Source organism: Temnothorax nylanderi, unplaced genomic scaffold (genome assembly GCF_030848795.1).
Source record: "Temnothorax nylanderi isolate EJ_2023f unplaced genomic scaffold, tnyl_v1.0 TNYL_tig0018_pilon, whole genome shotgun sequence".
Lineage (NCBI taxonomy): Eukaryota > Metazoa > Arthropoda > Insecta > Hymenoptera > Formicidae > Temnothorax > Temnothorax nylanderi.
Genome location: NW_027249080.1, coordinates 1190869 through 1217877, shown reverse-complemented (window position 1 = coordinate 1217877; position 27009 = coordinate 1190869). Strand labels below are relative to the sequence as shown.

Genomic DNA, 27009 nt, shown 5'->3' with positions numbered 1-27009 from the left:
GCCAACTATCTCGCTCGATATGAAGCAGAAGATCTGAATGAACAAAATGTCACATAGGTCGCAAACGGGTGGTATGAAAAAAAAAGAGAAAAAGAAAACGGGCCGGCAGCGGGTGGCGCATGCGTCACCGTGTATATGCGCCCGTGTGACGGTAACCGGAACGACGTAGAAGTATAGATTGCCGAAGCGAGCACAGCACGGACTCAGTCCTCCAGCAAACTCCATCGAGGACTTGTTGAGCTTGTGTGAATCGAGGAGTAGCTAATCCTGCCCGGCCGAGGTGTGAAGGCGTTCCAGGCAAGCTGAGCCAGGGCGCAAGAACATTTTGTAAGTGAATCATGGCTTAAATTCGATAACACCACGGGTGCTTCAGATGTTCAGTATGATGCTGTCAGACATTGTGGGTGTTTGGAACAAGACACCAGAGTACTCTGCATGTTATATTTTTCGAAGCTTGTTTTTGAGACATTCTCGATGTTTTTTCTAGATAAAGTAGTTCCCGTTAAAGTAATGAAATACAATCAAAATAGAATTGAACTAATTAATTTACAGCTTTAAAGTTAAAATAAAACACTGTTTAAATATCTTTTTTAATTAGTTTGGTACATTAAAAGATAATTTGAGCTATAGAAATCGGAAATTAGCTTATTTTAAAATTTATGTTAAATTTACTGATTTACTGATTTTATCTACAGTCCATTTATATATAAATGTCATGCATTAAATATTGCGAATAAATTTCACCGTAGATAAAAAGAGATAAGAGGAAAATTGATGAAATAAGAATTATTGATCATATACTCGAGATTAATGTTAGTATTGACCTAATGTAATTCATATTATTCATATCATACGCTGAGCTATTGTAAATTGCTTTTAGTCCTTGACTAGAATATGAATGTGACTCGTTATGTGTATTTCTATCTTTTATAAACAACTTAATATTGAGCGCATTTAATCTTCTGTCACGATATAATGAATGAAGCAATTTTCTCTAAACGCCTACCATATCATGATTATCATTTTAAATATTCAAGTTAAACAAATACAGTCGATTGCTTCCAAATATAGTAAAGATATTCAATATCAATTGCTTAATTAATACGGTATAGATTACTATTATGCATCTGAGTCGCAATATAAAGCTTACTAAGAGCGAACCTTAGTGAACTTTACTAATAGTGCGATGTAAGAAGTAAATTAAAGAAATAACATTACGAAAGAAATAAATAAGTAATAATAACATCGCTGACTTGCATGCATGAAGAATGTTCTTATAGCTTTTGCATTATGAAACTGTATCAGCAATAGCGAAAAGATCGCTTTGAGAAAAAGCATTACATCACCGGCATCTGATATGATAAGCATAAGCCAACGTGTAAAACGGGTTCGATGCTAACGGCAGCTAACTGCGTCTTATGGATCGCTGCTTGCAACAAAAACAGTCGAGATAAACAACACGGAAATAAAATATACTCGCGAGAGATACGACGCGCGACGGAAAGAAAATTTAGCGAAATTCATTCCAATCCAAACGGTAACAAATTCCTCCTCGTCCTGTTTTGCAATTTAAATATTCTGTTTTTATCCTTATCTCTGTGAGCTGCATCATAAATATAATCTAGTTTCACGTAAAGCCTTTTAGATTTTAATTTTAGCACATTACTGCCAGTCAAATTTTTAAAATGGTAAAGAATTCATATAATGAAAAAAACGAAAATTATCTGCTGAATCTTGTATAGTAAATTAAGAAAGAAAGTTCAGAACGTTCTGAAATGTTCGCGAACATTTTATCGCTAAATCGATACAATAAATTTTCCACGCTTAGAAGATATACTTTAATAAATTCCAGATTTAAAGATTCATTCCCTCCCGATCATTTTGAGATAATTATAAATAATGCATTTCTAAGTATTTGCGCAATAATACGTAATAAATTAATAATCACTTTTCAATAATGTGTGGTTACGACGAGCCTCTCAGATAAATCGATTTTAACGCGATATGAACACCCTTTCTTCCTCGGATGATTACAGAGCGCCGAAGATTAGTACATCTCCAACGGCATGAAGGCGTGTGCGGTGATAACGTTAGTGCTTGTAGCAAATACGGCGTATATCGGTGTCGAGGCATGGGGTGGTCTCTTCAATCGCTTTAGCCCTGAAATGCTATCTAATCTCGGCTACGGCGGTCATGGAGGCTACATGAACCGTCCTGGGCTACTACAGGTACTAGAAATTACAATCTTGTCTTTGAAAATGTAACACTTCTATTCTCCCGCAATCATTATACTTTATAAAGACGCCGTGAGGATGTGTAAAATACATCTCAATCTGTCAAATGTCCTTCACACATTTTTTAAGCGTTAAAAATAAACGTCAAAAGTTCATTGAGATATTTCTTAAAATCTTTTTTAGCGACCTGAAAATCCAGGCATCGAAGAGAAAAGTCTAAAAAAATGTCTTATGTCCATTTCTACCAATAAGACTTTAATCTCGGTTTAAATTACTAAATTAAACCAAGATTAAAGTTAATCTGCATTGGTAGAAATGGACATTAATCTTTAATTCATGTGCTTTAAATATATCTTAGATATCAAAGATAAAAGTTCAGAAGTTTTTCCTTGAGCCTTCAGAATCAGAGATTCTTCAAACTCTATGAAAAACCAAAAAAAACAAAAGTTTAAAAAATGTTCTACTTTCTTAGACGCTCTTCAAACATAATATATCTCACAGACTGATAAAAATCTAAACAACCTTCTAGTTTGCCTAGATGCCCTTCCGAGTTTTTTTAGACACCACTTGAACTTTTTATTGTTTGATTTAATTAGCAACATCGTGCTGCAGTACAGGTCACGCACGATCGATACTTCATTTTCGAGTTGCGTGCACTTGCACTTGCATAACCGCGAGAAGAATTCTCCAGCGGCTACGTTTATTTTCGCTTTCCTTCGCTTTTCTCGTAAATTAACCGCAAGATTGCGACCCGGAGATTGAACAGAATCGCGCCTGCAGCGCGATATTCAAGTACGAAATTTACTGTTACTATAGAAACTTTTACTGCGTTTCAACTGCAGCGGGGTTATAACTTCCGGATTACTCAAACCCGATAATATCCGCGCCATTTCAATTTGCAACTCTGTTTACTTGAGATTAAGTCAGATAATTCTTTTCGTCGCGTGATGTATAATTCCTTTTATTATTAAATGTGGAATTATACATAGTAATATTTTCTTACTTATGTATTCTCTATATATTCACAACATTGTGTTGCTTATATATTCATTTCTTTGAAGAAAAGTGAACTTGCAAAATATTCTAAACAAGATTATATAAATAAATCTAATCTTACGAGAGAACATCAAATGCATTATTATTCAAGTCATACTTAATCTCTCTGCGAAGGAAAGCATCGCGCGATACATATTGATAACACTGATTCAGCAAAATTAGGCGTAAGATAGTTAGAAATCGATGATTAAGTAAACTAAAATCAACGGGGAAAAAATAAATTACCATTCCTTACAGAGTACAAACCAACAATTCTATGTACCGATATTTTATTAGCATTAATTTAAGAGAAAACAGTAATTCTTTTTACCCCACTTTTAGTTTTTCCTGATGAATTATTTCGCGATTTCAAAATTTATTACTAAATGTATTCGATCCTAAATCAAGCATTTAGGATCTTAAATTATATGTGTATTTAAAATAAAGCAGTCGTTTCAGGAAGGATACGGCGGCGCGTACGGAGAAGGAATCGAAACAACGGAAGAACCTTGTTACGAAAGGAAATGCGCGTACAATGACCACTGTTGCCCGGGTTCCATTTGCGTGAATCTCGATGGAGGTAAATCAAAAGAAAAAACATCCCGCAATTAAAAGTTTCTTCTTATTAATTAATTAAAACTTCTTGATCAGTAAAAAATAAAAGATTAGTAAAAAAAATCATCTATTTCTCGTCGTATTGTCGATAAGAAGATAATCGCGAGTGTAATATTCCAGTTATTGGAACATGCATCTACGATTTCGGCATGAAACAAGGCGAGCTTTGCAGACGGGATGGCGATTGTGAAACTGGCTTAATGTGTGCCGAGATGGCTGGACGCGAAACAAAATCGTGTCAACCACCAACCACTTCGAGCAAGTTGTACAGTGCGTTGACGAGCATATATATTTTGCTCTTTCAAAAAATAGAATGTACAGTTCTATAAGATTATAAAAAGATTCTATCGTGCAAATGTGATGTACTTACAGATGAGGAGTGCACTATGTCGAACGAGTGTGACATCAGCCGCGGACTATGCTGCCAATTACAAAGACGACACCGGCAAACTCCTAGAAAGGTAACAATATTTATCTATTATTTGAATTGTAAAGCGTTATAATTAGGTTTAAAATTCTGAAAAATCTATTTCAAGAAATTTATTCAAAATTATTTTTTTTTGGCGGAATTGTGTGATAAAAGAAATGATCCACAAAATAAATTTCTTTTAATACAATACTTTACCAGGTAGAACAATTTAATAATTCGTTTAATAATTCTAATAATTATGGAAATATTTCGGAACAGGTTTGCTCGTACTTCAAAGACCCCCTGGTTTGCATCGGCCCGGTGGCGACGGATCAGATAAAGTCCGTGATCCAATACACTTCCGGCGAGAAACGGATCACCGGACAGGGCAACCGCCTGTACAAACGGATGCCGTTCGCCTAAACGCTCGCTCGTCATCACGACGAATGGGAAGTATACAGTATAAGATAAGTTACGAGAAAATCAAATCCTCCTTTAGTCGTTGTGAAGATACCTAGGTCTAAGTTTGTCGATTCGACATTATCTCGATCTTCTTCCTAGTCCTTAACTTTACTCCACGCCACGATACACCGGGAAGTATGGCGATAGCGTGCGACAAAAGTGGAAAAAATTAAATGTTACTCGGGGAGATGTTACTTCGAAGATGATTCTTCTTCGAATATAGCGCGACTGAAAAACCTATAAACACATATCATAGTAAGCCGTCTTATAGGTCTCTAAGGATAAGGGACACGCTAGCGTAGTCGTGATAAGGGAGAGTGCGCTGATGTTTAAGAGCGCCGTTCGACAAAGATGTTTCTTAATGATATAGAGGTAAGGTATACGAGGATCTTGAGAGAAGGTTTGTGTATCGGTCTACCGATTGAGCTTTTTTTTTCGAATTAGAGAAAAATTAATAAAGCACTTAACTGTTCGCGATAAGTCATAGAAGGTTATAGAAATAAGATAAAGTAAATGAGAGGCGTGCACAAAGAAATGAAGTCTTTGTTATCGTCGCAGTGTCAACATTGACTATATTCTTATTTTATTAATCAACGATATTTTCGCTATGCTAATCTGATATTTCGATAAAATCTATCTTTCGAGAATTTCTGAAGGAGTAAAACAATATAGATCACGACCGCTGATGCCGTTGCATCGCAACGAGATATCTTTCAACGATGCGAGAATTTCAATGTCGATACCGCGAATGATAATGATCAAATTGCATGAAAAGCTATGCTTTTTCGAGCTGCATTTTCATATATGTATATTTATGTGTAATATGAAGTCAAAATTTATTAAAAAATTTCGAAGTTGATAGTAACGAAAATAATCTTACATAGGCTGCGTTCGCTTTGGGCGCTGTCGTGCTGAAAGTCAGTCTATCTTTGTTGCTCATTATATGTTGAAAAAAGATGGAGTGATGCTTTCAGCACGAAAGCACCCAAAGCGAACGCAGCCATAAAGAGAAGATTATATGCGAGAAGAGTTTCTGAGTTAAAACGTACATTAAAATAAAAACCCAAGATCAAAAACACAGTCAAATAATTCTAAAAGAGAGATTCTTTAAATTTGAGATGTCTTTTGGACTTCTTTTGCAATTTTTAACTTCTATATCGTTTGAAAAATGCATACTTTTCGCGATTTTGAATAATAAAACGAAGAAAATGCAGCTAAAAGGAACAGAGCTATCATTTATAAGCGGTGTAAGTTGTAAGTTGACTTATAGTCGGGGATCGAGAGATTCCAATAAGACGGGATGCCAGCAGAACGTGACGAAAGAAATCTTCTGCAATGGCGGATTTAAGGCTCAAATAAAATAAGCGAAATAACATTTTTACCAGAGCCAAATAATATTTTCAATTACGAAAATATTTTCCATTTTATTACTGAAATATGAAGGATTCAAGCACAAACAGTCATAAATCAGCCGAACGATTTGGGAAAGCTGTCAGTGACAGAGGTTTCTAATGATGCTCCGAGAAACCGGTTATCCATAAGTCCGCCATTGCACGTCCCGTTGATTATTCAAACGCACAGATCGCAGATATATTTATCTTTCTTTCTCATTTTACGAACGGTCGTCCGGCGGACGTCGTAAGAAACGCGAAGCGTCACTCAGACGGTTTTAATGGCGGAGAAGTATTTTCTACTGGTGGAAGAGAGAGCTGAAAGAGGCGCAAGTACCTTTATAATCCGGTCGATGTTTCGAGTTTACCCTTAGGAATCGTACTTGGACGTTTAACTCGACTCTACGTCGAATACATTTATCCCTACCCTTCTCTAAAAAGAACTTGGCACACTGTCGGTGTGTATATTGTACTCGTAATCTAACAATAAGTCACATTGTGGAGTTGAAAAACGACATATTTTAGAATGTAGAAGGAATATTATCCACTGTAAACGATACATATCAAAGAGAGAAAAGTTTTTCTCCGGTATCTTATATTCAGAGATATAGCGTTATATATAAATATACACATATACAATGACGATGGGAAAGAAGAGACACTTTAACTCTTAGTGGCAAATATAGGTGTGCGTATTGTTCGTTTAAAAGAAAATAAAATCCTAAAGCAAGTACCAAGGAGGGGAAGTTATTAAAGTAAACACAAGTTATTAAAAAAAATCGCGGAAATCGCTCTGTTAAACATTAATCTCGGGAATCACTCTCTGTCGAGTAGTAATATCGCGGAAATCGCTCTATTAATTGTACTAACGTTAATGAAATCGTAATAATAAATGTACGATACACATTGTCTGTGGCTATTGTGTGAAATATTACTCTGTGAAAAGCATTCATTATAATATTAATCGTTACTGTCGTCAGAGAAAGTATAATGTTTAAGTAATAATCGTTTGAGATCGATTGCATTGATGTTTCAAGCGTAATCGGGGGAGACGCAGTGTTAAAAAGTGTTTTTCGAAATCGCGTACGCATGCAACAACACATCAACAACAGCAAATAAGAATGGCAAAAATGCTCTAATCTCAGTATAAGCGTAGTAACCTGTCCTGTCCTTTGTCTTATTACTGAAAAGAAAAAGCTCTCAGCGAGCCGCTGCTTTCCACGCCATTGGTGCTATAATCGTCAAGAGAGTCCCCTGAAGACGTATATTATCAATCCTCCACTATCTCTCGATTCTCCTCCACTATTCCCGAAACGTTAATCTACCTGTGTAAGAAAACTCAAAACATATCATACGAAATGCCTAATGCATTTAAGAGAATTCTATAAAATATGAGTGTTAATTACAAGATGTATTATCTTATCGAAATTATATTTTTATCTTTGATCCGTATGTGTACCTAAGCTCTACATATTTACACAATATTCATATATTTTCTCGAGAGGCGTATATATATATATATACCTATAAAATAATATGTATACACACACATACAGACACACATACACACACACACACATACATACACATGACGACATTCACATATCCGCCCTGCTCTATCATACGTATATAATGAACTTGCAATGAAGACTTTTTACTCATTTTAAGCGTAAATTTTTCTCGTCTTAAATTGCAGATGTAACATTATTTGTCAATGCGGATTGATGGCTAGTCGTAATAATTTATACGTCTTATTCAATCAACGCTACAATCTGGATGATTTCCCGAAAAATATCAACATTCAATATATGAGATATCTTAGACCTTAAAAAATTTTCAATTATAAAACTCGTCTTTATCCAATCATGTACAGTGCCATCAGATTTGCATTTTATGAAATTAATTACAAATATTATAAATATGTTAAATTAAAATTTTATTATTCGATCCGCAAGCGTGCAGAAAGAAATTTTCTTACTAGATATTGAACACGTATTACAATTATTTATGGCATATGTTGTAAGACATATCTCCTCCCTTATATAGATATAAAACAATATTATATAATTCATTATAATTGTCTACGAATATTTTATATATTATAATCTGTATATATAATTTCATAGATGGCATGTATTATGTGTGTATGTATATATGCGCATATATATGTATATATACATATATATGTATACACATTTTCTCGACAGTTTCTATTTCTGCCTGAATATCTTCTTTATCTTACTAATCTAATTAGTCGGGCTAAGAAACTGGACTAAAAGGAAGTATTTTGTGAACTGCACACAAAAAAAAGATACATATCATAGCTTGTAAGAGTCTTTGCCTTGTAAGGAAGTTCAGACGCATGTTCACAAAGCACAGAATGCGAAGTGGCGGCGAATATATGCATATACATATTATATGTACATTATACGAGCTGTCGCAGATTTTAAGGGAAATTCGGCCGTCTGGCCTTGAGTCGAAAGTACCTCTGCCGAAAGAGTTAATCCCAGCGTAAAAACTTTATGTGTTTATGACGTATATGTAAATGTATCGTTCAAAATTACAATATTTAAAAAAAAAGTTCTAATAGCTAAATGTGAAATACACGATGGTGCATATGAAATAAACCGAATATATATTTCTGTCACTCCTTCTGGCTATCGAGTATTTTCTCCTCAAAAATATGCGCTCGCGTTCTCACGTAAACGACATTCCATGTTTATGACTGTCTTTCTTTATTCGTTCATTGATCAGATGCTTAATGAAGGAATTGCATAACGTTTGATAAATAAATATCATCAATTCTTATATAAATGATCTAAAAAATTGTAACTTCAACATGGTAAAATATTATGTAGTTATGTAAAAAAATTGGATAAAATATTACATAAATTAATATTTAATAATTATAATATTTAATAAAACATTTCATATATCGTAAATATTTTGTTAAATATCTTTCAAGCGTCTTAAAATAATGTAAAATATTTTATACGTACACATCATATTATATAAATGATATTGCAAAGCAGTCTTCGCCCGGGGAAAACAATTAAGATTTTATTCATATTATAGATACAACATTTGAAAAAAAAATATTTCATCGCCCTTAAACATCCTTCAATAAACTCTAAATAGGAATGATCACATAATCGATCATGTTCAAATATCGATACGATCCTGCTTCGACATTGATACACCACCTTGCGGGCATTGAAACAAGCTCGATCGGATCATTGTCATACAATTGGAAGACGATTCTAGCGAAACGAGATTAGACTGTTACCGCATCTACTATAAGGCTAATTCTTCAAGAATAAATAAACAAATGATTCACTCACCCCGTAGCTCCTCCGACGTCGCCCGACGCCACCCCGGCCTCCTTCCCCTCCTGTCCCTTACTCCGCTCCCTGTCTCCTCTTTCATGGCGTTCACGCCGTTCACACGAATCACACGGCACTCGCGAGACAAGTGAATTACGATCGCGCGCGTACTAACCGAACATGACAGGCGCGCGGCACTTTGCACGGCACTCCCGACACGCGACGCGTACCTTATTATTTCTCGCCGAGACGGAGTATTAACGCGAGGAAAGTACAATCGCGCGAAACTACGGCCTACGGCTCGCTCGGCGCGCTCGCGAACGTATCAACGTGCGCGGACGAGTCTCGAGTACGGAGTACAGGAAATTCGAAAGTCGCGCGGTTAACTTCACGCGTGGAGCAACCATCGTCGCGACGATGGCGCGTATAGGGCGGGTGGCAGCCTGGGCAGCCTGTATGCAGTGGTGCCACTGCCATTTCGAGACGCTACCCGCTACTAGGCGTGTGGAGGGGGGTGGGGGGGGGGGAAGTGGTAGCGTTGGGTAGCGTCTCGAAATGGCCTGTTCGTTTTAGCTGAATTTCCTGCACAGTTCATCTTTTCTCTTTTTCTCTCCAACGTAAAAAGAAAAAGAGGAAAGTGCAAGAAGTTCAGGCCTAAAACGGAACAGGCCTACTGCCTGTATGTATTATTTTCGCGTATTCTTTCGATGTTTCGATGCTTCGCGCAAAGAACAATTAAGTTACAAACGTACTCTCGCATTTTATGGCGATTATCGCATAATATCTTGTGTAATAATGCGAGTAAATAAATATGCGCGTTGGAATCAAAGATATAAACGCCCGTGAAATGGAATATTCGAAAGTACGGTCGTCGCTTTGCTGGCCGGCCGCTCGCGCGACAAATTTCGATCGGAATCTCACGAATACGTCTCAAAGCGTGTCACCGATATGCAAACGCTATATTTGCATCGAGTTATTGTCAAATATTGAAATATCGACGTCAATTAGGGCTGTTACTCACTAATTAAACGCGTCGCAACGCCGACCCTACGCGACGCCGATCCGTTTCGTGTCCGCGACGCCTGCCAATTGAGAAGTTCGAAAGTAACGCCGCGCGCTGCGCCGCGCCGCGTCGATAACTTATTCGCGCACCTTGGTACGACGTGAATCAATTAGAGAGCACTGCGAACTATTTTTTCCAAAAATAAAATATATAATAAAAACTTTTTAATAATTTCCTTAAATAGTTATGCGTTTTATCAGCTGTTTGAAATATATCAAATTATAATATATATGAGTCTAGAATATCTGCGGAATGGAATGTCCGAATAAGATATGAAGACGAAGTTTAATTAAATATATTGCACTTCGAATACATAAATCCTGCAAAATGCATATATTAACGATCTATAGATTCAACGATATAGCATCTTTCTAATTAATTTCTGACTAATATCTTTATTTTCAATTTTTCATCAAGAAATCTCTGCTCTATTTTATACCCGATTTGCCTCGATTTAACTTAATTGCGCAATGCACAAAACTAGATATCTGAAGCCATAATAAATAAATATATATCCTTTAATATTTAATAATCGCATAAATTTAGTGTTTGCGTATCGATGACGAAAGAAATGCGTATTTCACGAAATTTATTCGATCGATATCTGTCGCGAAAAGCGATTATTTTTGAATACCATCAATCTCGTAGATTAACTTACTTATGCAAACCGTAGCTGAACAATTTAATTAGAATTATCTATTATTTTTTTAAAATCTTTTTTTTCGTCCCGAATAAAGTAGCTCGATTATCCATATTTCCAATATGCATGCGCGACATGTATATCTACAGTATATGGACATTTTTAGGCTTTTTGCACAGCGCTTTTTAGGTTATGCGTCATGCGATTATCCTACGGAATGTTTTGAAGAATTCGCGTAATTTCATGGAGATATTCGGCATAATCCTTCTAAAACAGACTAACAAGCTAAATGTAGCACATCTCCTACTATATATAAAACAATCGCATTCTCGTGCAAATATCGGTTAAATCCTTCACGGTCCGAAATGATGACGCTACGTTTGTTTGACAGCCAGGTGAGATGCCTATTGAACTATTAAAGTTACTTTTATAAGATACACCGTCGCAATTGTCGCGTTGGATGTCATCTAACAGTTTTCGTATTGTATATTTCATCCACCTTTCCAGGATTACTCGACCCTGGATGCTATCCCGAACGTGGGCACGGAGAATGGCGAGATGGACAGCTATGATTATCTGAGAGAATGCATCGGCAGCCTCGAGAGTAAGAACTCTGAGGTTGGTCTGGTAGTCGCTCCCACAAGTGCCACAGACATTGGTTTACAGGGAGACGACGGTTTGGACGATGTTAATTTGAATAGCATTGATTTCATGAAAATTGAAAGCCTCCTGCTGCAAAATGCCGAAGAGTCTGCAAAGAGCAAAGAGGAAAAGACGAAAGACCGATCAACCGATGTTAGTATTTCACATTCGAGTCAACATTTCAACACGATGAGTCTGAACTTTTCGAATTTTTCAAATTGCTCGAGCAAAGAATCGGACGATGTAACAATAACCGTTAATAGTAATGAATTCTGTACATCTGACAAAGATCAATGTTTAGAAGGAAAGAAAATAGGGAACTACAATTGTTCTGTCGAACCTTATGCAGGAAATAATATGGATTCAAATTCTAACATCCATAAAGACGACAGTTGTATAAATCAAAGTGTCACATCCAAATTGAAACGTGAAATAAAAATTGGTAATCTGGAGTTGTCAGATGGAAACGAACAGATGCAGAAGTGTGAGCAGTGCCTAATGACATTCAGATATAAAAGACATTTGGATCGTCATTTGGAGGGTCATCAGAAAAATAATTGTCCTCACTGTAACGAAAAATTCGCCAGACGAAAGCATTTAGACGTTCACTTGTTTCGCGCGCACGGAGAAAGGGTGGTCAGGCATCCTCATTTATGCGACGTGTGCCCGAAAAGTTTTCCTAAACGCGCCCTTCTGAACCGTCATAGAGCGAAGCACAGCTATCAAGGCGGTAAGGTATGTTCGGAATGCGGAGATATGATAAGCGCGGATACAGACGAAAAGGAGCACGAGGAGAAATACTGTAAGAAGAGGCGATTCAAATGCCAGCAATGTTCGCAAACGTTCAGTATCGAGCAGACGTATCTGTCCCACATTCAGAATCATGATAATTACAAGTGTCCACGCTGCGATATTACTTTCGCGTCGAAGAAGAAAGCGCACGAACACTTCAAGGTGGTTCACAGCCCAAAATTAAGCGAGCAAGATTCGACAAACGGTAACGAATATTAAACTTGTATTAATGAACAAGATTTCTCATTTATTTATTTATCATCTAATAATATTATTTTACAGGTCCATATTTTTGTGCCGATTGTAGACACACGTTCGCAAAGAAAGACGACTATTTTCGACACTTGGAGTCTGCGTTACATCTTAATAAAGTCAACAGGGATGTACCTATAAGGGCTATATTTTCCTGTGCAATCTGTTCGAAAAGATTGATCACACAAAGAGCCCTGGATCAACACATCAGACGCATTCACAAGGGCGCAAAGCGATTCGCCTGTAATATATATGGGTGTACGTTTCAGTGTGCCAGAAGGACGGATCTAGATAGGCATAAACAACTGCATGTAGAAGAGCGGAATATCGTGTGCGAGCATTGCGGCAAGACGTTTACCAGCGTTAGCATTCTCAAGGATCATGTACTTTACATTCACAGTAAGGAGCGACAATTCATCTGCGAAGAATGTGGCAAAGCGTTTAAGAGAAACAGCTTACTGAAGAGACATAAATTGTCGCACGAGCAGCATCGGCCGTTTGCCTGTATGCAATGTAGCACCGCATTCAAACGCTCGCATCACCTCACTCGTCACATGGAAACCTGTCACCGAATTACACTGGAAAAAAAGAAAAAGGTAAAAAAGAATCCTTAATAAACTCTTACTTATACTTTGTACACGATATGTATTCATATACTGTTTCAAACAGGTGGTAAAGCTCATGAAAACAAAAGATGGTCATCTTGTGCCAGTACCAGATAAACCAAACAGATCAGAAACTAATAAAATAAAAACCGGAAACGGATGCGAATCAATTTCAAAGAATAAAGAAAGAGATTGCTCAGTCACAAATGTAAAGAAACAGGCAGTTGATTCGCAACTGCAAGTACAACCATTATTAAATCCTGAAGAAAATCCCGAATGCCCTAACTTGTCGTTGGAACTTACAAATTCATCTATCGTCGATTCTATCCCACAAGTTCTTTCATTAGTAGATGTAAATACGGGACAAGTGCTTACTGTAGAAATCACCAATAATTTGGAATTGTTACCTACTAACGAACTCGTTGATCAGTTTGAAGCAAATTGCAATGAAATATTGAATTTACCGGATTATCAGGATATAGAATTTCAAAGTAGTCTTTTGAACACTGATCAAATGTATTGTGACAATACAAGTTATTCGGAGATATCATTGGAAAATATTGAAGGCTCGTTTCCGCTTGTGAACAATAATAGTAAAATGGAAACGATAGAAAATTATTTAACTCATGAATTTCCAGCATTTCTTAATATTTGAAGATTTATATAGCGGAATATGTATGTACATTGTTTAACTTTCATCGTGGTTGCTTAAATTTAAAATCTCATTATCGTATTTTATTAAAATAAATATGAATCTATTTCTTTGTTAACAACGAATATGTTATTAAATTTTATAAAATATATTTTTTATAAGATGTAATTTAACATTTTATTTTAATTTTTAAAGATGAATAAATATATGTTCTTTCAAAATAGAGAATTTTTATTACCTCATACAATAAGCAAACATTTCAATATTTTCAGAGTTATATCATATAAAATTTATTTCATTAAAATACAAACATCACAAATACAAACTTATTTTACATAAATAAAAAATGACAAATGCGAAATTATATAATGCGCACATTAGTCTAGATTTAGTCTATATTTAACTGACAAATAAAAATAATAATTATTAAGCACTTGAGATTAGTTTTTAAATTCAATTTTTAATATTTTATTTATACAGATGTAGATTTTATATACAGCTGAACTTCCGGTCAGTTAAGCCAGTTAAAAGTTAAGAATTCCCCTCTTGGATTATTTTCCTATTATATTTTTTATTCAACAATGTACGTGTAAAATGAAAATAACTCGTACTTATACATATATACGATATTTTTAATTTGTATATGCATTATTTAGATACGTGTCTTAAAGACTGCAGAACTCAAGAATTTGATATAATGCGTTTATATTTAATTAACAATGTGCACTTCTTTAATAGAATATATTAAACATAATTAAAATAAAGAAAACTGCACTTTGTAATTTTTAATAATATATTATAAAATCTAATATGTATTATTGTATATGTATATATGTTTGAACTATCATAAAACAGTCATTTCATATAACTATTTGCAAGATTTTGAATTTATATTTACCATTTATTGGTTCATCAAATATACTTACATATAGAAATATTGTTAAAAATATATAATTTAATATTTGTATAATTATAAAAATTCACAATATATTTAATTATATACTCTTCTGTTATTAACACAAAAAATACAACTTATTTTGCACCTCCTTAGCTGGTTTGTCTTTTCTATTCCTTTTTGTTTCTTTTTCACGATGCAAATCTGTGTACAAGCATGCCAACGACAACAGCAGATGCTCCAAGCAGAGTCCATAGTATTCCTTTAGCAAGTTTACTTTTATCTTCTACCTTTACATCCTTTGACGGCTTATCAGGTTCTTTACTTATACCCAGCATTTTAGCATATAGAGACTTTTCTTTCTCATTCTGTTTTGACATTTTTTCTTTTAAACTCGCCAATTCTAACTTTACCGACCACGATTCTGGATTTATCTTTAGCGCTTCAAGAAAAGTTAGATAAGCCTTTCCATAGTCTCCTTGGATTTTGAATATTTTTCCTGTAAATAACACATATATGTAGAAAGATATATACTTTTATCATATGAAGTATGAATCAAGGATATTAAAAAAGTTGGTTTATAAAAAAAACAAGACAAAATAAAAGAAAAAACTTTAGGCAAGATTTTTTACTACCTTTTCTGTACAGAGCTTTTGTATTCTTTGGTTGATACTTTAGAACTTTGTTTACATTTTCTAAAGCTGTGTTGTAGGCATCAGTTTCAATTAATGCAGCTGCTAAATTGTTATACACCTTTACACAATCATCTAACAGAGCTTGCAGTTCAGTATCGCTAACCGTCTCTGTTTCTTCATTTTTATTCCATCTTGTACCATTGTCTATGAGTAGATATTGTAACGCTCTCCGATAACATTGTATCGCGTGATTAACGTCTCTTCGCATAAAAAACCAGTTTCCACGTTCGCGTTTCTTGTTGCTTTAAAGAAATAAATTACAACATGATGCAAAGAAGTTAAAAAGATAAATCACGTAAAGCCTTATCTTTGAACAGCACTTGGCTGCAGAAAATAAGTGACCTTCAATTATATGGCTCATAAACAAAACTATTACCCTATTTCTCTCCTTTGATTAATGCTTAGAGTTTCTATCTCAGGCTCCTCTTTTATTTCCTTCAATTCAACCGTGTATGTAATAGTGGCGTTAGATGGTATAGATGCTGTTCCACGTGTGCCATACGCAAATCTAGGATTGACTACAACTTCAGCAACTTCACCCAATTCCATCAATACAATCGTTAGATCTAATCCCTGCAATTTGAATCTTATTATTATATGAACAAGATACTATAACAATTGCAATATAAGTGACAAAATTCTAATGACAGTTATAATACCTGCACTACTTCCAAGTCTCCTATTTGTATCTGCGTATCTACATATTCTTCCACCACTTTACCATCGTCAAGTACACCGATAATCTTTACTGTACATATGTCGCCTCTCTGTGGCTTTACATGTGGCTCGCCCCTCTTTATAACTCTCTTCTTCAGCTGACCGTTGCCAAGTATATCTAACCACTGTTCTAACAACCCCAAAGGGGATTCCATTGGAAGGTCCTTGGAATTGTCACTGCGATCAGATCCCTGGATAGAAACGTCCTGTGCTTCTGTCTCTGGCGACTCTGGTGTCTCTGGCGATTCTGACGACTCTGGCTTCTCTGGCCGCTCTGGCGTCACATTTTCATCCATCTTAGACAAAAATTTGCTTTGATTACTGTCAATGAAATAAGGCTGCAATTACTTTTCCACAAGCGTAACGGATCTTCTCGTTTTCTCGCAAAAATAAAGCAATATCTACGTCAAGGTTCCATAACGCGTAATATAAATTTTATTGGGACATAAATCGTTTAACCACGAAAACCTCGCGCGACAAATTTCTATAAAGCCTCCTCGAGCTGTCTCGAAATTTTAAACGTAGAATATTTTTTCCCGACGTGCTTTAAACCGGGAATAAATGCCGTGGAAAGAACGCACCTTGCGCACCTTGAAAAGTGCTTAGCGCAGCGATAACGAGAATGAATAAGCACAATTACGAAAGATACTTGTTTGTCTCGCGATAAAACCGTTTAGGGAAACCGGCTCGATCATGACTTTCATCGACAAAATAAGAACTTTACTATATTTTTCCGTTCTCTTTTTTTTTTACCTTGTCGGTGTGCAACGTGGTCATTATTTAGAACTTTTAGAAAAGCCAAACTCAGGGAAGAAACAACTTCTCGTGCTAATGCTGTTGAAAGCTTGAAAGATGCCACGACAATGTGACACAGACGACGCAGATCGCAGGATCGCAATGATCGCATGTGCGTGCGCGTGCCTGCGTGACTGCGTGCGCTCGAAAGCAAAATAATTTACCGGATCGATAGTCGAATCGTTTGAATTATCTCGTAGGTTCCCGAAGATTTCGTAAATAGAAAATTGTTACGTAAAGTCCTGTCCAAACAAGTTAAAAAAAAAAAAAGAAACTCGTGGACAATGCGCGAAATCAGCTAGTCACACGTCTCTGAAGGATATGATGAGTGACGTGTCGGTTTTTTGTAATTAATCGTTTTTATATCATTAAGAATACAAATAAATCTATAATGACATAATATAGTGAAGAAATATATCGATATTTCTTCAAAGCTTTATTCATGCGAGGGACCGAGAAAATCCGTCGTGCTTGTAAAGAATTGTTTATAGCTTTATCTGCTTATTGAGTGTAATTGAAATAGTATAGATTTGTCCAAGATGGAAATATGACATATAATACGTTTATTAAACGTCTAATGTCAATTTCTAATGTAGATTCTAATGTAGATTAACTTTAATCTCAGTTTAACTTACTTATTATCCTTTTCTAATTCTTAAAATTAGAAAAAGATATAACAAATCAACTAAATCGGGATTAAAGTTAATCTACATTGGTAGAATTGGACATAAGGGCCAGTTTCACCAACGTCGATTAACCTTCGATTAAACTCACTTTTCATCTTTTTCTAATTGTCCTCCTTTAGAAAGAGACGAAGAGTGAGTTTAATCAAAAGTTATTAGGTTACAATTAATCGGAGATGGTGAAACTGGCCCTAATTTAGCTCAGTTTCTACGCGCGTGTATTCAGATTTACGCGGATAATTGGAGAGTTCATACGCGCGATGCTCCAATGGGAACGCGTGTTCTCTAGGGATTCTTTTATCCCTAATAGAGAGTTCGTCTCATTGGTTATCGTATATCAGACATGGAATGTGTACGTTGGATATGCAGCGTGAATTCTCCGTGTGCCAAACGGGCCTTAACTTTTATTTCTCAAATTATTTAAACCGACAGATGTTTATTTCTACAAATGTAGATTAACTTTTTAATCTCGATTTCACTTAATTACTTGTTACCTTTTTTTCTAATTCTTAAAAATTCTTAAATAAATTAAATCGAGATTAAAGTTATAATCTGCATTGGTAGAAATGGACATCAATTGTTGGAGTTATATATATCGAGAATACTTTATTCAGGGAGTTGATTGTGTATCTTGAAACGAAGTGAAAGAACTACAAAAATGAACAGATTTACTAGTTTTCGATAAATAAAATCGTAGATACTCTAGTAAATTTTTTCACTTTTGTAAATTTTCACCTCGTATCAAAAGATACACAATCGACCTTATGTGACCAATAAGCATGTTTGAAAGAATTGCGATGACGGCACGACGGTCTTCCTCAACTCCATGGTTCGCGCCGTTCGCGGTGATCGACGAGGTCCGCCATTTGCAATCGTTCGCTGCGTTCATTTGCGTTTCGTTTCGTTTGCTCCGATCTTTCCCGTCGGCTTCTCTCCACATTACGCTTAGCGTCGTCGCTTTGGTAAGGAAATTCGATACTTCTCCGTAACGCACATGCTAGTATCTCGCTACATCAGAGCTCGTTTGTCGACTACGTCACCGAATTATATCGCGGAAGTCCGGCTCGCGATTGCGAGTTTCGGTGATGGACAAGCGTTTATCATCCGCCACGTCGTTTCGCGGAGCTTTCGATACAAAATAGTATAATAGTATTACGTGTGCTTCACCTGTTATTACGTTTTCCACGTTACTTGCTCCACATTGCAAGATTTCTCTACTGCAATGCTGATTTTTTAATTAGACGAGCTTCGTTTAATCGTTCGTTTTTACACAGAACGCACACACACGCACACACACACACACACACACACACCACACATATCCATATTCATATATACACGCACCGGTGTGTGTATTATTTTATTATCATTGCTCTTGAGAACAAGATTTTAGACTCCTAACTTCTGTTAATGCAATTTTGTGTTATGTATAAACAAGATGTACTTGCAAAGTATATTTATTTACAATTAGAATTCAAGATATGTTGAGCTCTAATATCTCGTAGATTTTTAAAATAATTATTTGAAAAAGAAGGGAAAAAAAAAGAGAAAATCTGAACACAAAGAATTTAAATTTTTCAAAAATCATTGCAGAGTGTTCCACATAAATTAGCTTCCTAGTAAGGATGATATCCAAGATTAATTGTTTTCAAATGTTTGTCCAGCATTAGAAGCACAATGTCATTTAATCGAGGAGTGAAGAGGGATTCCTTCGGGAATCGAGGAAATTTCAATCGTGGTAGTACCGGAGGCGGTGGTGGTAACAGAGTTGGCAATAACAGCGGCATGGGAAGTAATATGGGTGGCGGAATGAGCGGGAGCGGCGGTATGGGTGGAATGAATCCTTGGGAGGGTGGCATGATGCCTGGCAGAGGCATTCTGCCTACGCCCAACAACAATCTCTCCCTGGCATCGCCACAGGCACAGCTAGCGATCGCCAGCAACCTCCTTACAAATCTACTTCGCAGTCAGCAAGAGTCGCAGCCACAGGTACGAGGATTGCTTGACGATTCCGTTTGCGTTTTCATGCCCCGGACTCGATTTTTAACCCCATCATTTTGATGCAGCAGGTGCCGTCTCTAATGAGTCTGGGAAATAATTATTCTGGACCAGGACCGAATTATCCTAATCAACAGAACTATTCCTCCGGACGATTTAACGATCGTGTGGCGCGGCATCCCATGAAGAACCAACGTCCTCAGCCATACAATAAGGTAAGCAATTACGATAGAATACGCGATGCTTTTTTCTCTCAAAGGTAATCTTTAAGCCAAGGTAATCTTTAAGGCAATTCTTTTAACACTTGCTTACGATCTTCTTCTGTATCGTAAACAGGAGTTATAAAATGACAATCTGTAGTCCACGCTTCCTCGCATGGACACAAACTGTCTTTAATTATTCGGAACGTTACAAATTCCCCTTCTTGAGCCGATCGATTAAATAGGATATTATCGCTCACTCGATTAGACACGGCCAACGAAATCACTAAGATATAAATAATTCTTGTTGATGGATCAGCATTGCCTGAAACGGCTTCTAGATATCGTCCATAAAAATATTTCATTAAAAGAGCACTGTTGAAACACGTGTGTTGATTTCAGAATGTAAATCTCAATTTACTACTGGAAGTTCACTGAAGGTTTTTGCAGGACCGAATTTGAACAGTGTCTCACATTACAATCTGTGTAACCAGAGTCTTCTGTCCGCTAATGTGATACACTAAAATCAACGTGGTTGCACTTTATTCAAAACTACTACCACTTATATACACGAGTTGCATATTTCACTTGATTTAACTTCTTCTTCACGTTCATTAGCGTTCGCCGAGTTTTTTACTCAAATATTTTTAGTGGCAAAAATAATTATATCTACTTTTTATAATTATGATCGTATCTTATGATCGTTGCGATCGTGCCTGTATATACACGATGCGATTTTCAACTCGAAATCGGGATGCACTCTACAGTTTTCTCCCTTTCCTTCCATACTTGGTGTGGAAATGGAAGAAAGAGCTTCGGTATCTCACCGACTCCGTCCTGCTTCCATTTATCGACTGTAGAACTGTTCTCTCCCTCAAATCCCAAAGTGGTTTCTAGAACCAGTGTCTCGATTTGAGAAGAATCACAGTTACATCAGATACTTCTCATGATGCTTTTGGTCGTTTGACCTCTACTACTTAACTAGATGGGCAATCGAGCCCGAGATGGCCCCGCTGGGCGACGTGGCCCATCCGCACAACAATCTCGTGCACCCCAGTCTGGCAGTCAACGTATGAACGGAAACCAAATACAACATCGCAACGATAAATCTTCTAAACCAATTCCTGCCTCTAAACAAAATCAGACTGCCAAAAAGGAACAGCAGGATGTTAAGACCTCTGATAGCGAAAAAGCAGAACCGCCTGTTCCGAAAAGGTAAGCTCCCGATTACCTGTGATTGGTATAGTTTCTTCAAATTTCAGTAAGTCTCAGTCTCTCCGAACTATTTGCCTAAGTACATGTATACATATACATATATTTTATATATGTTTCTTAACATTAGCTAATATATGTTTTGTTGTACCAGTCTCAGAAATTTCTATATATCTCTTATCTGTATCTCTTTCTTTTTATATGTTTATCCTATACTGTCAATGCGATTCAACTTATATTTCACAAATATTGGCCAGAGTGCTAAAATTTTGCTGTTGCTTTTCGTAATTTCTTCTCCCTGTACATTCACCAAAACGCATTTTGACGTATAGTGTTCCAATCGGCGATAATATATTATCCTACACTCAAGTATAAGATGTATGAGTTACATCTTCCTATACACTTCTATATAAATATTGATACAATTTTTTGATTCACAAACGAAATTTTGTATGAATCGACATGAATACTATGACTTGCCAAGCTACATAGTTAAATTTATAATTGGAAGTTAAAATTTCATAGCAAGTTTAACATGCTCAACTGTTCAAATAGATTACGAAACTTTTCTTGGAACGTGAGTTTTATCCTAGATTAAGATTATTTGTGATGAACAGCAATGACGTAGACGAGTCCGAGGATAAGAAGCGCGATTGGAAGGATGAGAAAAACACGGAAGAAGCAAAAGTTGAGAAAGCAGAAGATGAAAAAATGGAAGATAGCGAGAAAAAGGTAGAGAAGTCCGCAGCGGAAGATTCTCCATCGAAGGAAGCGAAAGATGCGTCTGAGAAAACCGATAAAGAAAACACAAAAGTGACTGGCAAGAAATCGGAAGTTAGACACGCTGAAAGTCGTTACGCCGAAGTTCCGATGAACCATATGTTTTGTCACATTTGCAATAAGCATATGTGGGATGGATTTGTAAGCATTTCATCATTGATGAAATTAATAAATCTACATACTCGCCGAGCAGTATCTAACTTTTTATATTTTTTCACAGTCCTTCGAAAATCACCTACGTGGACGTGCGCATCAGTTGATGATGGAAAAGTTGGACGAGTCGTACAAATTGAAGGTCGATCTGATGAGACACGAGCTGCGAGTTGCCGAGGAGCAGCGTGAACTTAGCTTGAACAACTCGAAACGACGCGGAAAGAAAGTAAGAATCATGTCTCCTAGAAAAGAGTTGGACGCACATACAGATTTGATATAGCAATAGTATTTGTATCTATTTATGATCTTTTGATTGCAGGTGTCTGTAGATTTCAACGTGAGGGAATATTGTACGATGTGCGATCTGAACTTTTACGGAACCTTGTCTACGCATAGAAAGAGCGAAAAGCATCAACAATTGAAAACCTTTTTGCATCCCCGCTGCTTCCCTTGTCTAAAAGAATTCCCGTCTCGTATAGAATACGACGAACACTGTTTAACACCCGCTCATATGAAGAATGCCGTTCAGTGCGAGGAACAACGGAAAAATAAAAAGAAAGGTAATGAAGAAAGAAGAATGAAAGAAAATGTTTGTTTTCGAAATAATTTCGAAGAGATTTTTAAATTGATAAATTGTTTTTGTAGACAAACTGGCAAAGGGAGAAGCTGAGGTTCGCACCGCGGAAGACGAGGAGAAAGATGTTTGTCATGACGCGAAGAACGAAAAAGAGGAGGATTCAGAAGAACAAGAATACATCACGGATATTATAGAAAATATAACTGAGAAGAAATTCAAAATACCGTCTTACAAATATTGCCGTCAAAATCAGATCTTTATTGGTATGGATTATTTACGAAAAGTTATAAGTTTAATTTATGTAAAATTAATTTATATGAAAAAAAAAACATTTGCGCGTTCTCTTTGTACATGTATGCTATCTTTACAAGAAATTATATTTATTTAGGTAAATCTATGGTCAAAGAGGTCGAAGGATTTTACTGCGAGCGTTGCCGAAGGTTTATGCTTTTGGCTGAAGATATGAATGCTCATTTACGCAGCATTACACACTACCGGAACTTTGTAGCGGAGATAAAATCGTTAACATCAAGTGCGCCAGCTGCAGAATCGAAAGAAACTGAACAAGCTGAGGTAAGCGATTAAAAAAATCGCTTGTAAAGAAAGCTTATTTTCAAAATCTTGGCATCTACCAAAATTCTTGTATTGCGTTTATAGAATGAGAAAAATGTCGAAGGTAAAGACGAATGCGATGTACATTGGAAACGTCGTAAGATCAGTCATGATGAAAATGAAGATAATGATGAGCCGAAAGAGCAAGAGAATAGTGCTGATAATGCAAATGTGGCACCGAAGAGATCGGATGGAGAGGAGAAGTATGATCCATTGGAAGCCGATGCCGCCGAATCGGAGGAGGAGGAAAATCGCGAGGCGGAGGAAAATGCGAAGGAAAATGCCAAGGAAACTACCGCTAACACACAAGGAAACGCCACTAACACAAAAGATGTAAAAACACCAGTCGACGAAATGTGGACGGATATAGACAATGACAACGATACTGAGATGGGTAATCTGGTCGACGAGGCGGAAGAAAAAGAACCTGTGGAACCTGTGGAACCGGAAAAGCCTTTGCCGAAGATAGAACGAAATCGCAGCCCTCAAGTGAAGCAGTCTAGAGGTCGCGGATTCGTGCGCGGTCGCGGTGGTCCGCGTGCCAGGAGGTCACGGCGATAAGGTAACACCGCGATTTACGAAAATATGAAAGTAAACGCGAGAAAAGTACGTCGATGTAAGGGAAATTCAATTGCATGTTTCGTATTCAGATAAATTTTAATGATAACGGATAGAACACATTTTTATCATTGAAGCGTGTAATATTAATGTTATTTATTAATATTGCACACTATATTAGCGTTAACATTACATGTGAACATATATGATAGTAAGTTCTTAATTAAAAGTTCTTAACTATGAACGACCTATTTCATTAGCACCATGTATCAGAAGAGAGTATGCGCGAGGGATTTAGATTTTTTGTATAAATGATGGTCTTTTAGTTACAAGCATGAAAATTTTTCTCTCATACTTTGCAATTGCTGACGCTGTACAGGGTGGTTCTGAAATAGTTGGTCAAAATCAGGGATTGGATTGGGCTCGTCATAAAGATGAAAAAAGTTCCCATAAACGTTAGTTCAAAAATGCATCCGAAATCGCATTATCAGCAGCTGAAATTATAAGAAATACGCCATCTTTGAGCGTGTTAGACAGTCAATGGTTAGACGGATGGAAGCGTGTGTTTTAGTTAACGGTGGACATTTCCAACAACTTCTGTAAATAAAAATAATCCCTGATTTTGACCAACGATTTCAGGACCACTCTGTATATGTAAACGATGAAAATTATTCGATATTGCACGTAATTGCGAATATAATTAGAGGAAATTAATCGTGCATATTGTATACGATATCAAGAAGCAGGATGTTTTAAATGTGAACAAGGTGAACAGATGTCTCCGTCGAAATCTAAGCACACATCTAATATGATGATATACGCAATCGAAATACATAATGTCAAATTTATATTAATTTATATTATATTAATAGATAACTGTGCTTTGTTCTCCATAACAATATTCTTATATCATGTATTGATATTAATGATAAAAGGCTACAAGAGAGTTTGCGACCTCATTATGTTCCTAAACAAAGATAAACGAGTTCTCTATTTCTTAACATTCGAATTCTTCTTTTATAAGATCACTGGGTTCATAAAGGTTACATTTTTCAATGTAATATTTATACATTGAAAGGAATGCTGAAAGCGGTGGTGTTATAGATTTACAATTTTGTATTTTGCTTTAATCGTATGTATGAGTGTCTCGATCATTTTCATAATAAAAAAAATGTTTCTATATATAAAGACAGATCACGATTGATCTGTGCACTCTCATTGTATAAGGATAGGACATTTTAACGAAAGAAGGATTTTTTTGGTATCTATTTTAAAAATATGCTCTAAAGGAATGTGAAAAAATTAAAACACAATATTATATATCGTGGTTTACAATACTGTTCTGTTACAAAGGATGTGGAAGCGATAATTGGAATGTTAGACGATATGAACACATATGACAGTAGAAGATAAGGCGTAATCACATACATGTACTGTATATGTAATATTCATATTAAATGGAATAGTTTATTAAGAATTCAATAGAAACGATCATGTATTAATGCAATATATTTCCTAATTTTATTAATCCTTAGAAAGATGAGTCGACAGAAATTCATCTACAGAGTCTGTATCCCACTTGTGTATGTCGAGTACATCTTCAATCTTATTTTCCGCGTCGTACAACTTGATGATCGGATCTAAACCTCTTACATACTTTATGCTGAGGTTCTTATATTTTTTCGGTCGGTCGCTTTTGATGAAGGCTAAAAAGAAGCGTATTAATCATGAACTTGTGCCAAATTTTATGTTGCAACATTGCACCAATCAGTTCTCGAGTTTTATATCAAAACTATTTGATCGTACCTTGTATTTGCGGATATTGCCCGAATTTGCATGTGCACACTTCGAGGACAGCTTTAGGATAGCGTTTCGATCCAGACAAATCGTAATCGTTGTCCTTCAGGCAACATTCCTTACATGTAGCACTGGAAATTAGAACACAGATATTTATACGTATGATACACTCGGGAGACTCCTAATAAAGTATTTGATGGGGTGGATTTTTACGTACTAAATCTTTTCTAGATCAGACTTGGCAAAATGTTCGCAAGTCGAGCAGAGCACGTTGGCTTTATTGAATCCTAGCATCTTGCAATCGTCCGCTGAAAACTCTGCGACGGCAACGTCCATCTGTGAAATTAATCGTTGACGTTATGACGACAGATATTACAGTGATTCATTCTTTAGATGTATGTTGCATTTGCGTTATTGCGTTGCTTTTAAATGCGTTAAGAAAAACGTAAGATATTTTGAAGAAAAGGAATTTGGGTATATGACAGTATATGATCAGTTTATTATGTGCAAAGTAATATTTTCTGTTTTACTTACCGCAACAATGAACAGGAGTAAAACCGTATGTAAATGATTCATTCTGTCGCCTCGTGTACCTAACTTTTTTAGCAGCAATGAGCACCAATATTTTATACAATTTTTGTCCTCCAGGGAGTCTTGGGGGAGAGATCTGGAGAGATCTTATTAAATGTTTCTCGCTTTTAACTACCTATTTGGAAGATGGAACACGTTTTAACAACTTCACAGTCAGTTTAATTTTCGCAAACTGTAAAATTTAATTTCTTTTCCTGGCGAGTTAATATTATCCAAATCCTGCGATAATAATACCGAAAGAGAGTGTGAGATTCTCAGAATTTCACAGAACTTAACATTGTAAGAATCTTACAAAAATTTATTGCTATCTTCATTCAGAAACCTGTGAATTTTTCTTTTTGCATTTTTAAGCGAGCACTAGGATAACGTGAATGTTCGTCGTTTGTTGGAAATATTCGCTTCAAGGTATTGTACGTGTGTTTTTAATATATCCAGGTAAATATAACCTGAAAGATCGTTGTTGACACCGATTCGGAGCAATTCGGAGTTCGCAGCGAAGCGCTTACACGATACGCCAACAGAGAACGCTGTAATATGTGCCGTGTCGACGCGCGAATGCGCGATACGAAATTGTCACTAATTACGCTTTTATTTTTCAAGAATAAATGTAATTTGTATTATATTTCTAAAA

At 36.2% G+C, this 27009-nt stretch overlaps 5 protein-coding genes across 10 annotated transcripts; 3 read left to right on the top strand and 2 right to left on the bottom strand.

Moving 5' to 3' along the window:
• The first annotated feature begins 165 nt into the window (after window positions 1-165).
• Window positions 166-8793, top strand: Spab (space blanket). 2 transcript variants are annotated; one of them, XM_071699415.1, is made up of 6 exons: window positions 166-327; window positions 2037-2228; window positions 3729-3849; window positions 4005-4154; window positions 4257-4345; window positions 4573-8793. In XM_071699415.1, exons 2-6 carry the CDS (start codon window positions 2067-2069, stop codon window positions 4714-4716), a joined length of 666 nt encoding a protein of 221 aa, XP_071555516.1. In that variant the 5' UTR covers window positions 166-327; window positions 2037-2066; the 3' UTR covers window positions 4717-8793. The 2 variants fall into 2 exon arrangements, with proteins under 2 accessions (XP_071555516.1, XP_071555515.1); XM_071699414.1 differs by having other exon boundaries at window positions 3720-3849.
• A 2535-nt stretch (window positions 8794-11328) lies between these two features.
• LOC139768826 (uncharacterized) lies at window positions 11329-14336 on the top strand. The gene is made up of 4 exons (XM_071699412.1): window positions 11329-11567; window positions 11680-12811; window positions 12889-13454; window positions 13528-14336. The coding sequence occupies exons 1-4, from the start codon at window positions 11538-11540 to the stop codon at window positions 14116-14118; spliced, it is 2319 nt and encodes a 772-aa protein (XP_071555513.1). The 5' UTR covers window positions 11329-11537; the 3' UTR covers window positions 14119-14336.
• A 44-nt stretch (window positions 14337-14380) lies between these two features.
• On the bottom strand, window positions 14381-17487 carry LOC139768827 (peptidyl-prolyl cis-trans isomerase FKBP8). The gene is made up of 5 exons (XM_071699413.1): window positions 17176-17487; window positions 16365-16718; window positions 16082-16278; window positions 15646-15947; window positions 14381-15509 (listed from the first exon to the last, which is right to left on the bottom strand). The coding sequence occupies exons 1-5, from the start codon at window positions 17197-17199 to the stop codon at window positions 15202-15204; spliced, it is 1185 nt and encodes a 394-aa protein (XP_071555514.1). The 5' UTR covers window positions 17200-17487; the 3' UTR covers window positions 14381-15201.
• A 1230-nt stretch (window positions 17488-18717) lies between these two features.
• Pep (Protein on ecdysone puffs) lies at window positions 18718-25467 on the top strand. 2 transcript variants are annotated; one of them, XM_071699406.1, is made up of 10 exons: window positions 18718-18862; window positions 19565-19889; window positions 19970-20113; window positions 21084-21313; window positions 21928-22231; window positions 22311-22469; window positions 22563-22803; window positions 22889-23083; window positions 23209-23393; window positions 23478-25467. In XM_071699406.1, the coding sequence occupies exons 2-10, from the start codon at window positions 19578-19580 to the stop codon at window positions 23991-23993; spliced, it is 2286 nt and encodes a 761-aa protein (XP_071555507.1). In that variant the 5' UTR covers window positions 18718-18862; window positions 19565-19577; the 3' UTR covers window positions 23994-25467. The 2 variants fall into 2 exon arrangements, with proteins under 2 accessions (XP_071555507.1, XP_071555506.1); XM_071699405.1 differs by having other exon boundaries at window positions 19967-20113.
• Window positions 25468-25481: 14 nt separating this feature from the next.
• LOC139768825 (selenoprotein F) lies at window positions 25482-26897 on the bottom strand. Of its 4 annotated transcripts, none has more exons than XM_071699410.1 (5): window positions 26825-26897; window positions 26322-26493; window positions 26005-26123; window positions 25797-25918; window positions 25482-25696 (listed from the first exon to the last, which is right to left on the bottom strand). In XM_071699410.1, the coding sequence occupies exons 2-5, from the start codon at window positions 26361-26363 to the stop codon at window positions 25515-25517; spliced, it is 465 nt and encodes a 154-aa protein (XP_071555511.1). In that variant the 5' UTR covers window positions 26364-26493; window positions 26825-26897; the 3' UTR covers window positions 25482-25514. The 4 variants fall into 4 exon arrangements, with proteins under 4 accessions (XP_071555511.1, XP_071555509.1, XP_071555510.1 ...); XM_071699408.1 differs by having other exon boundaries at window positions 26671-26864; XM_071699409.1 differs by having other exon boundaries at window positions 26701-26861.
• Between the last annotated feature and the right edge of the window lie 112 nt (window positions 26898-27009).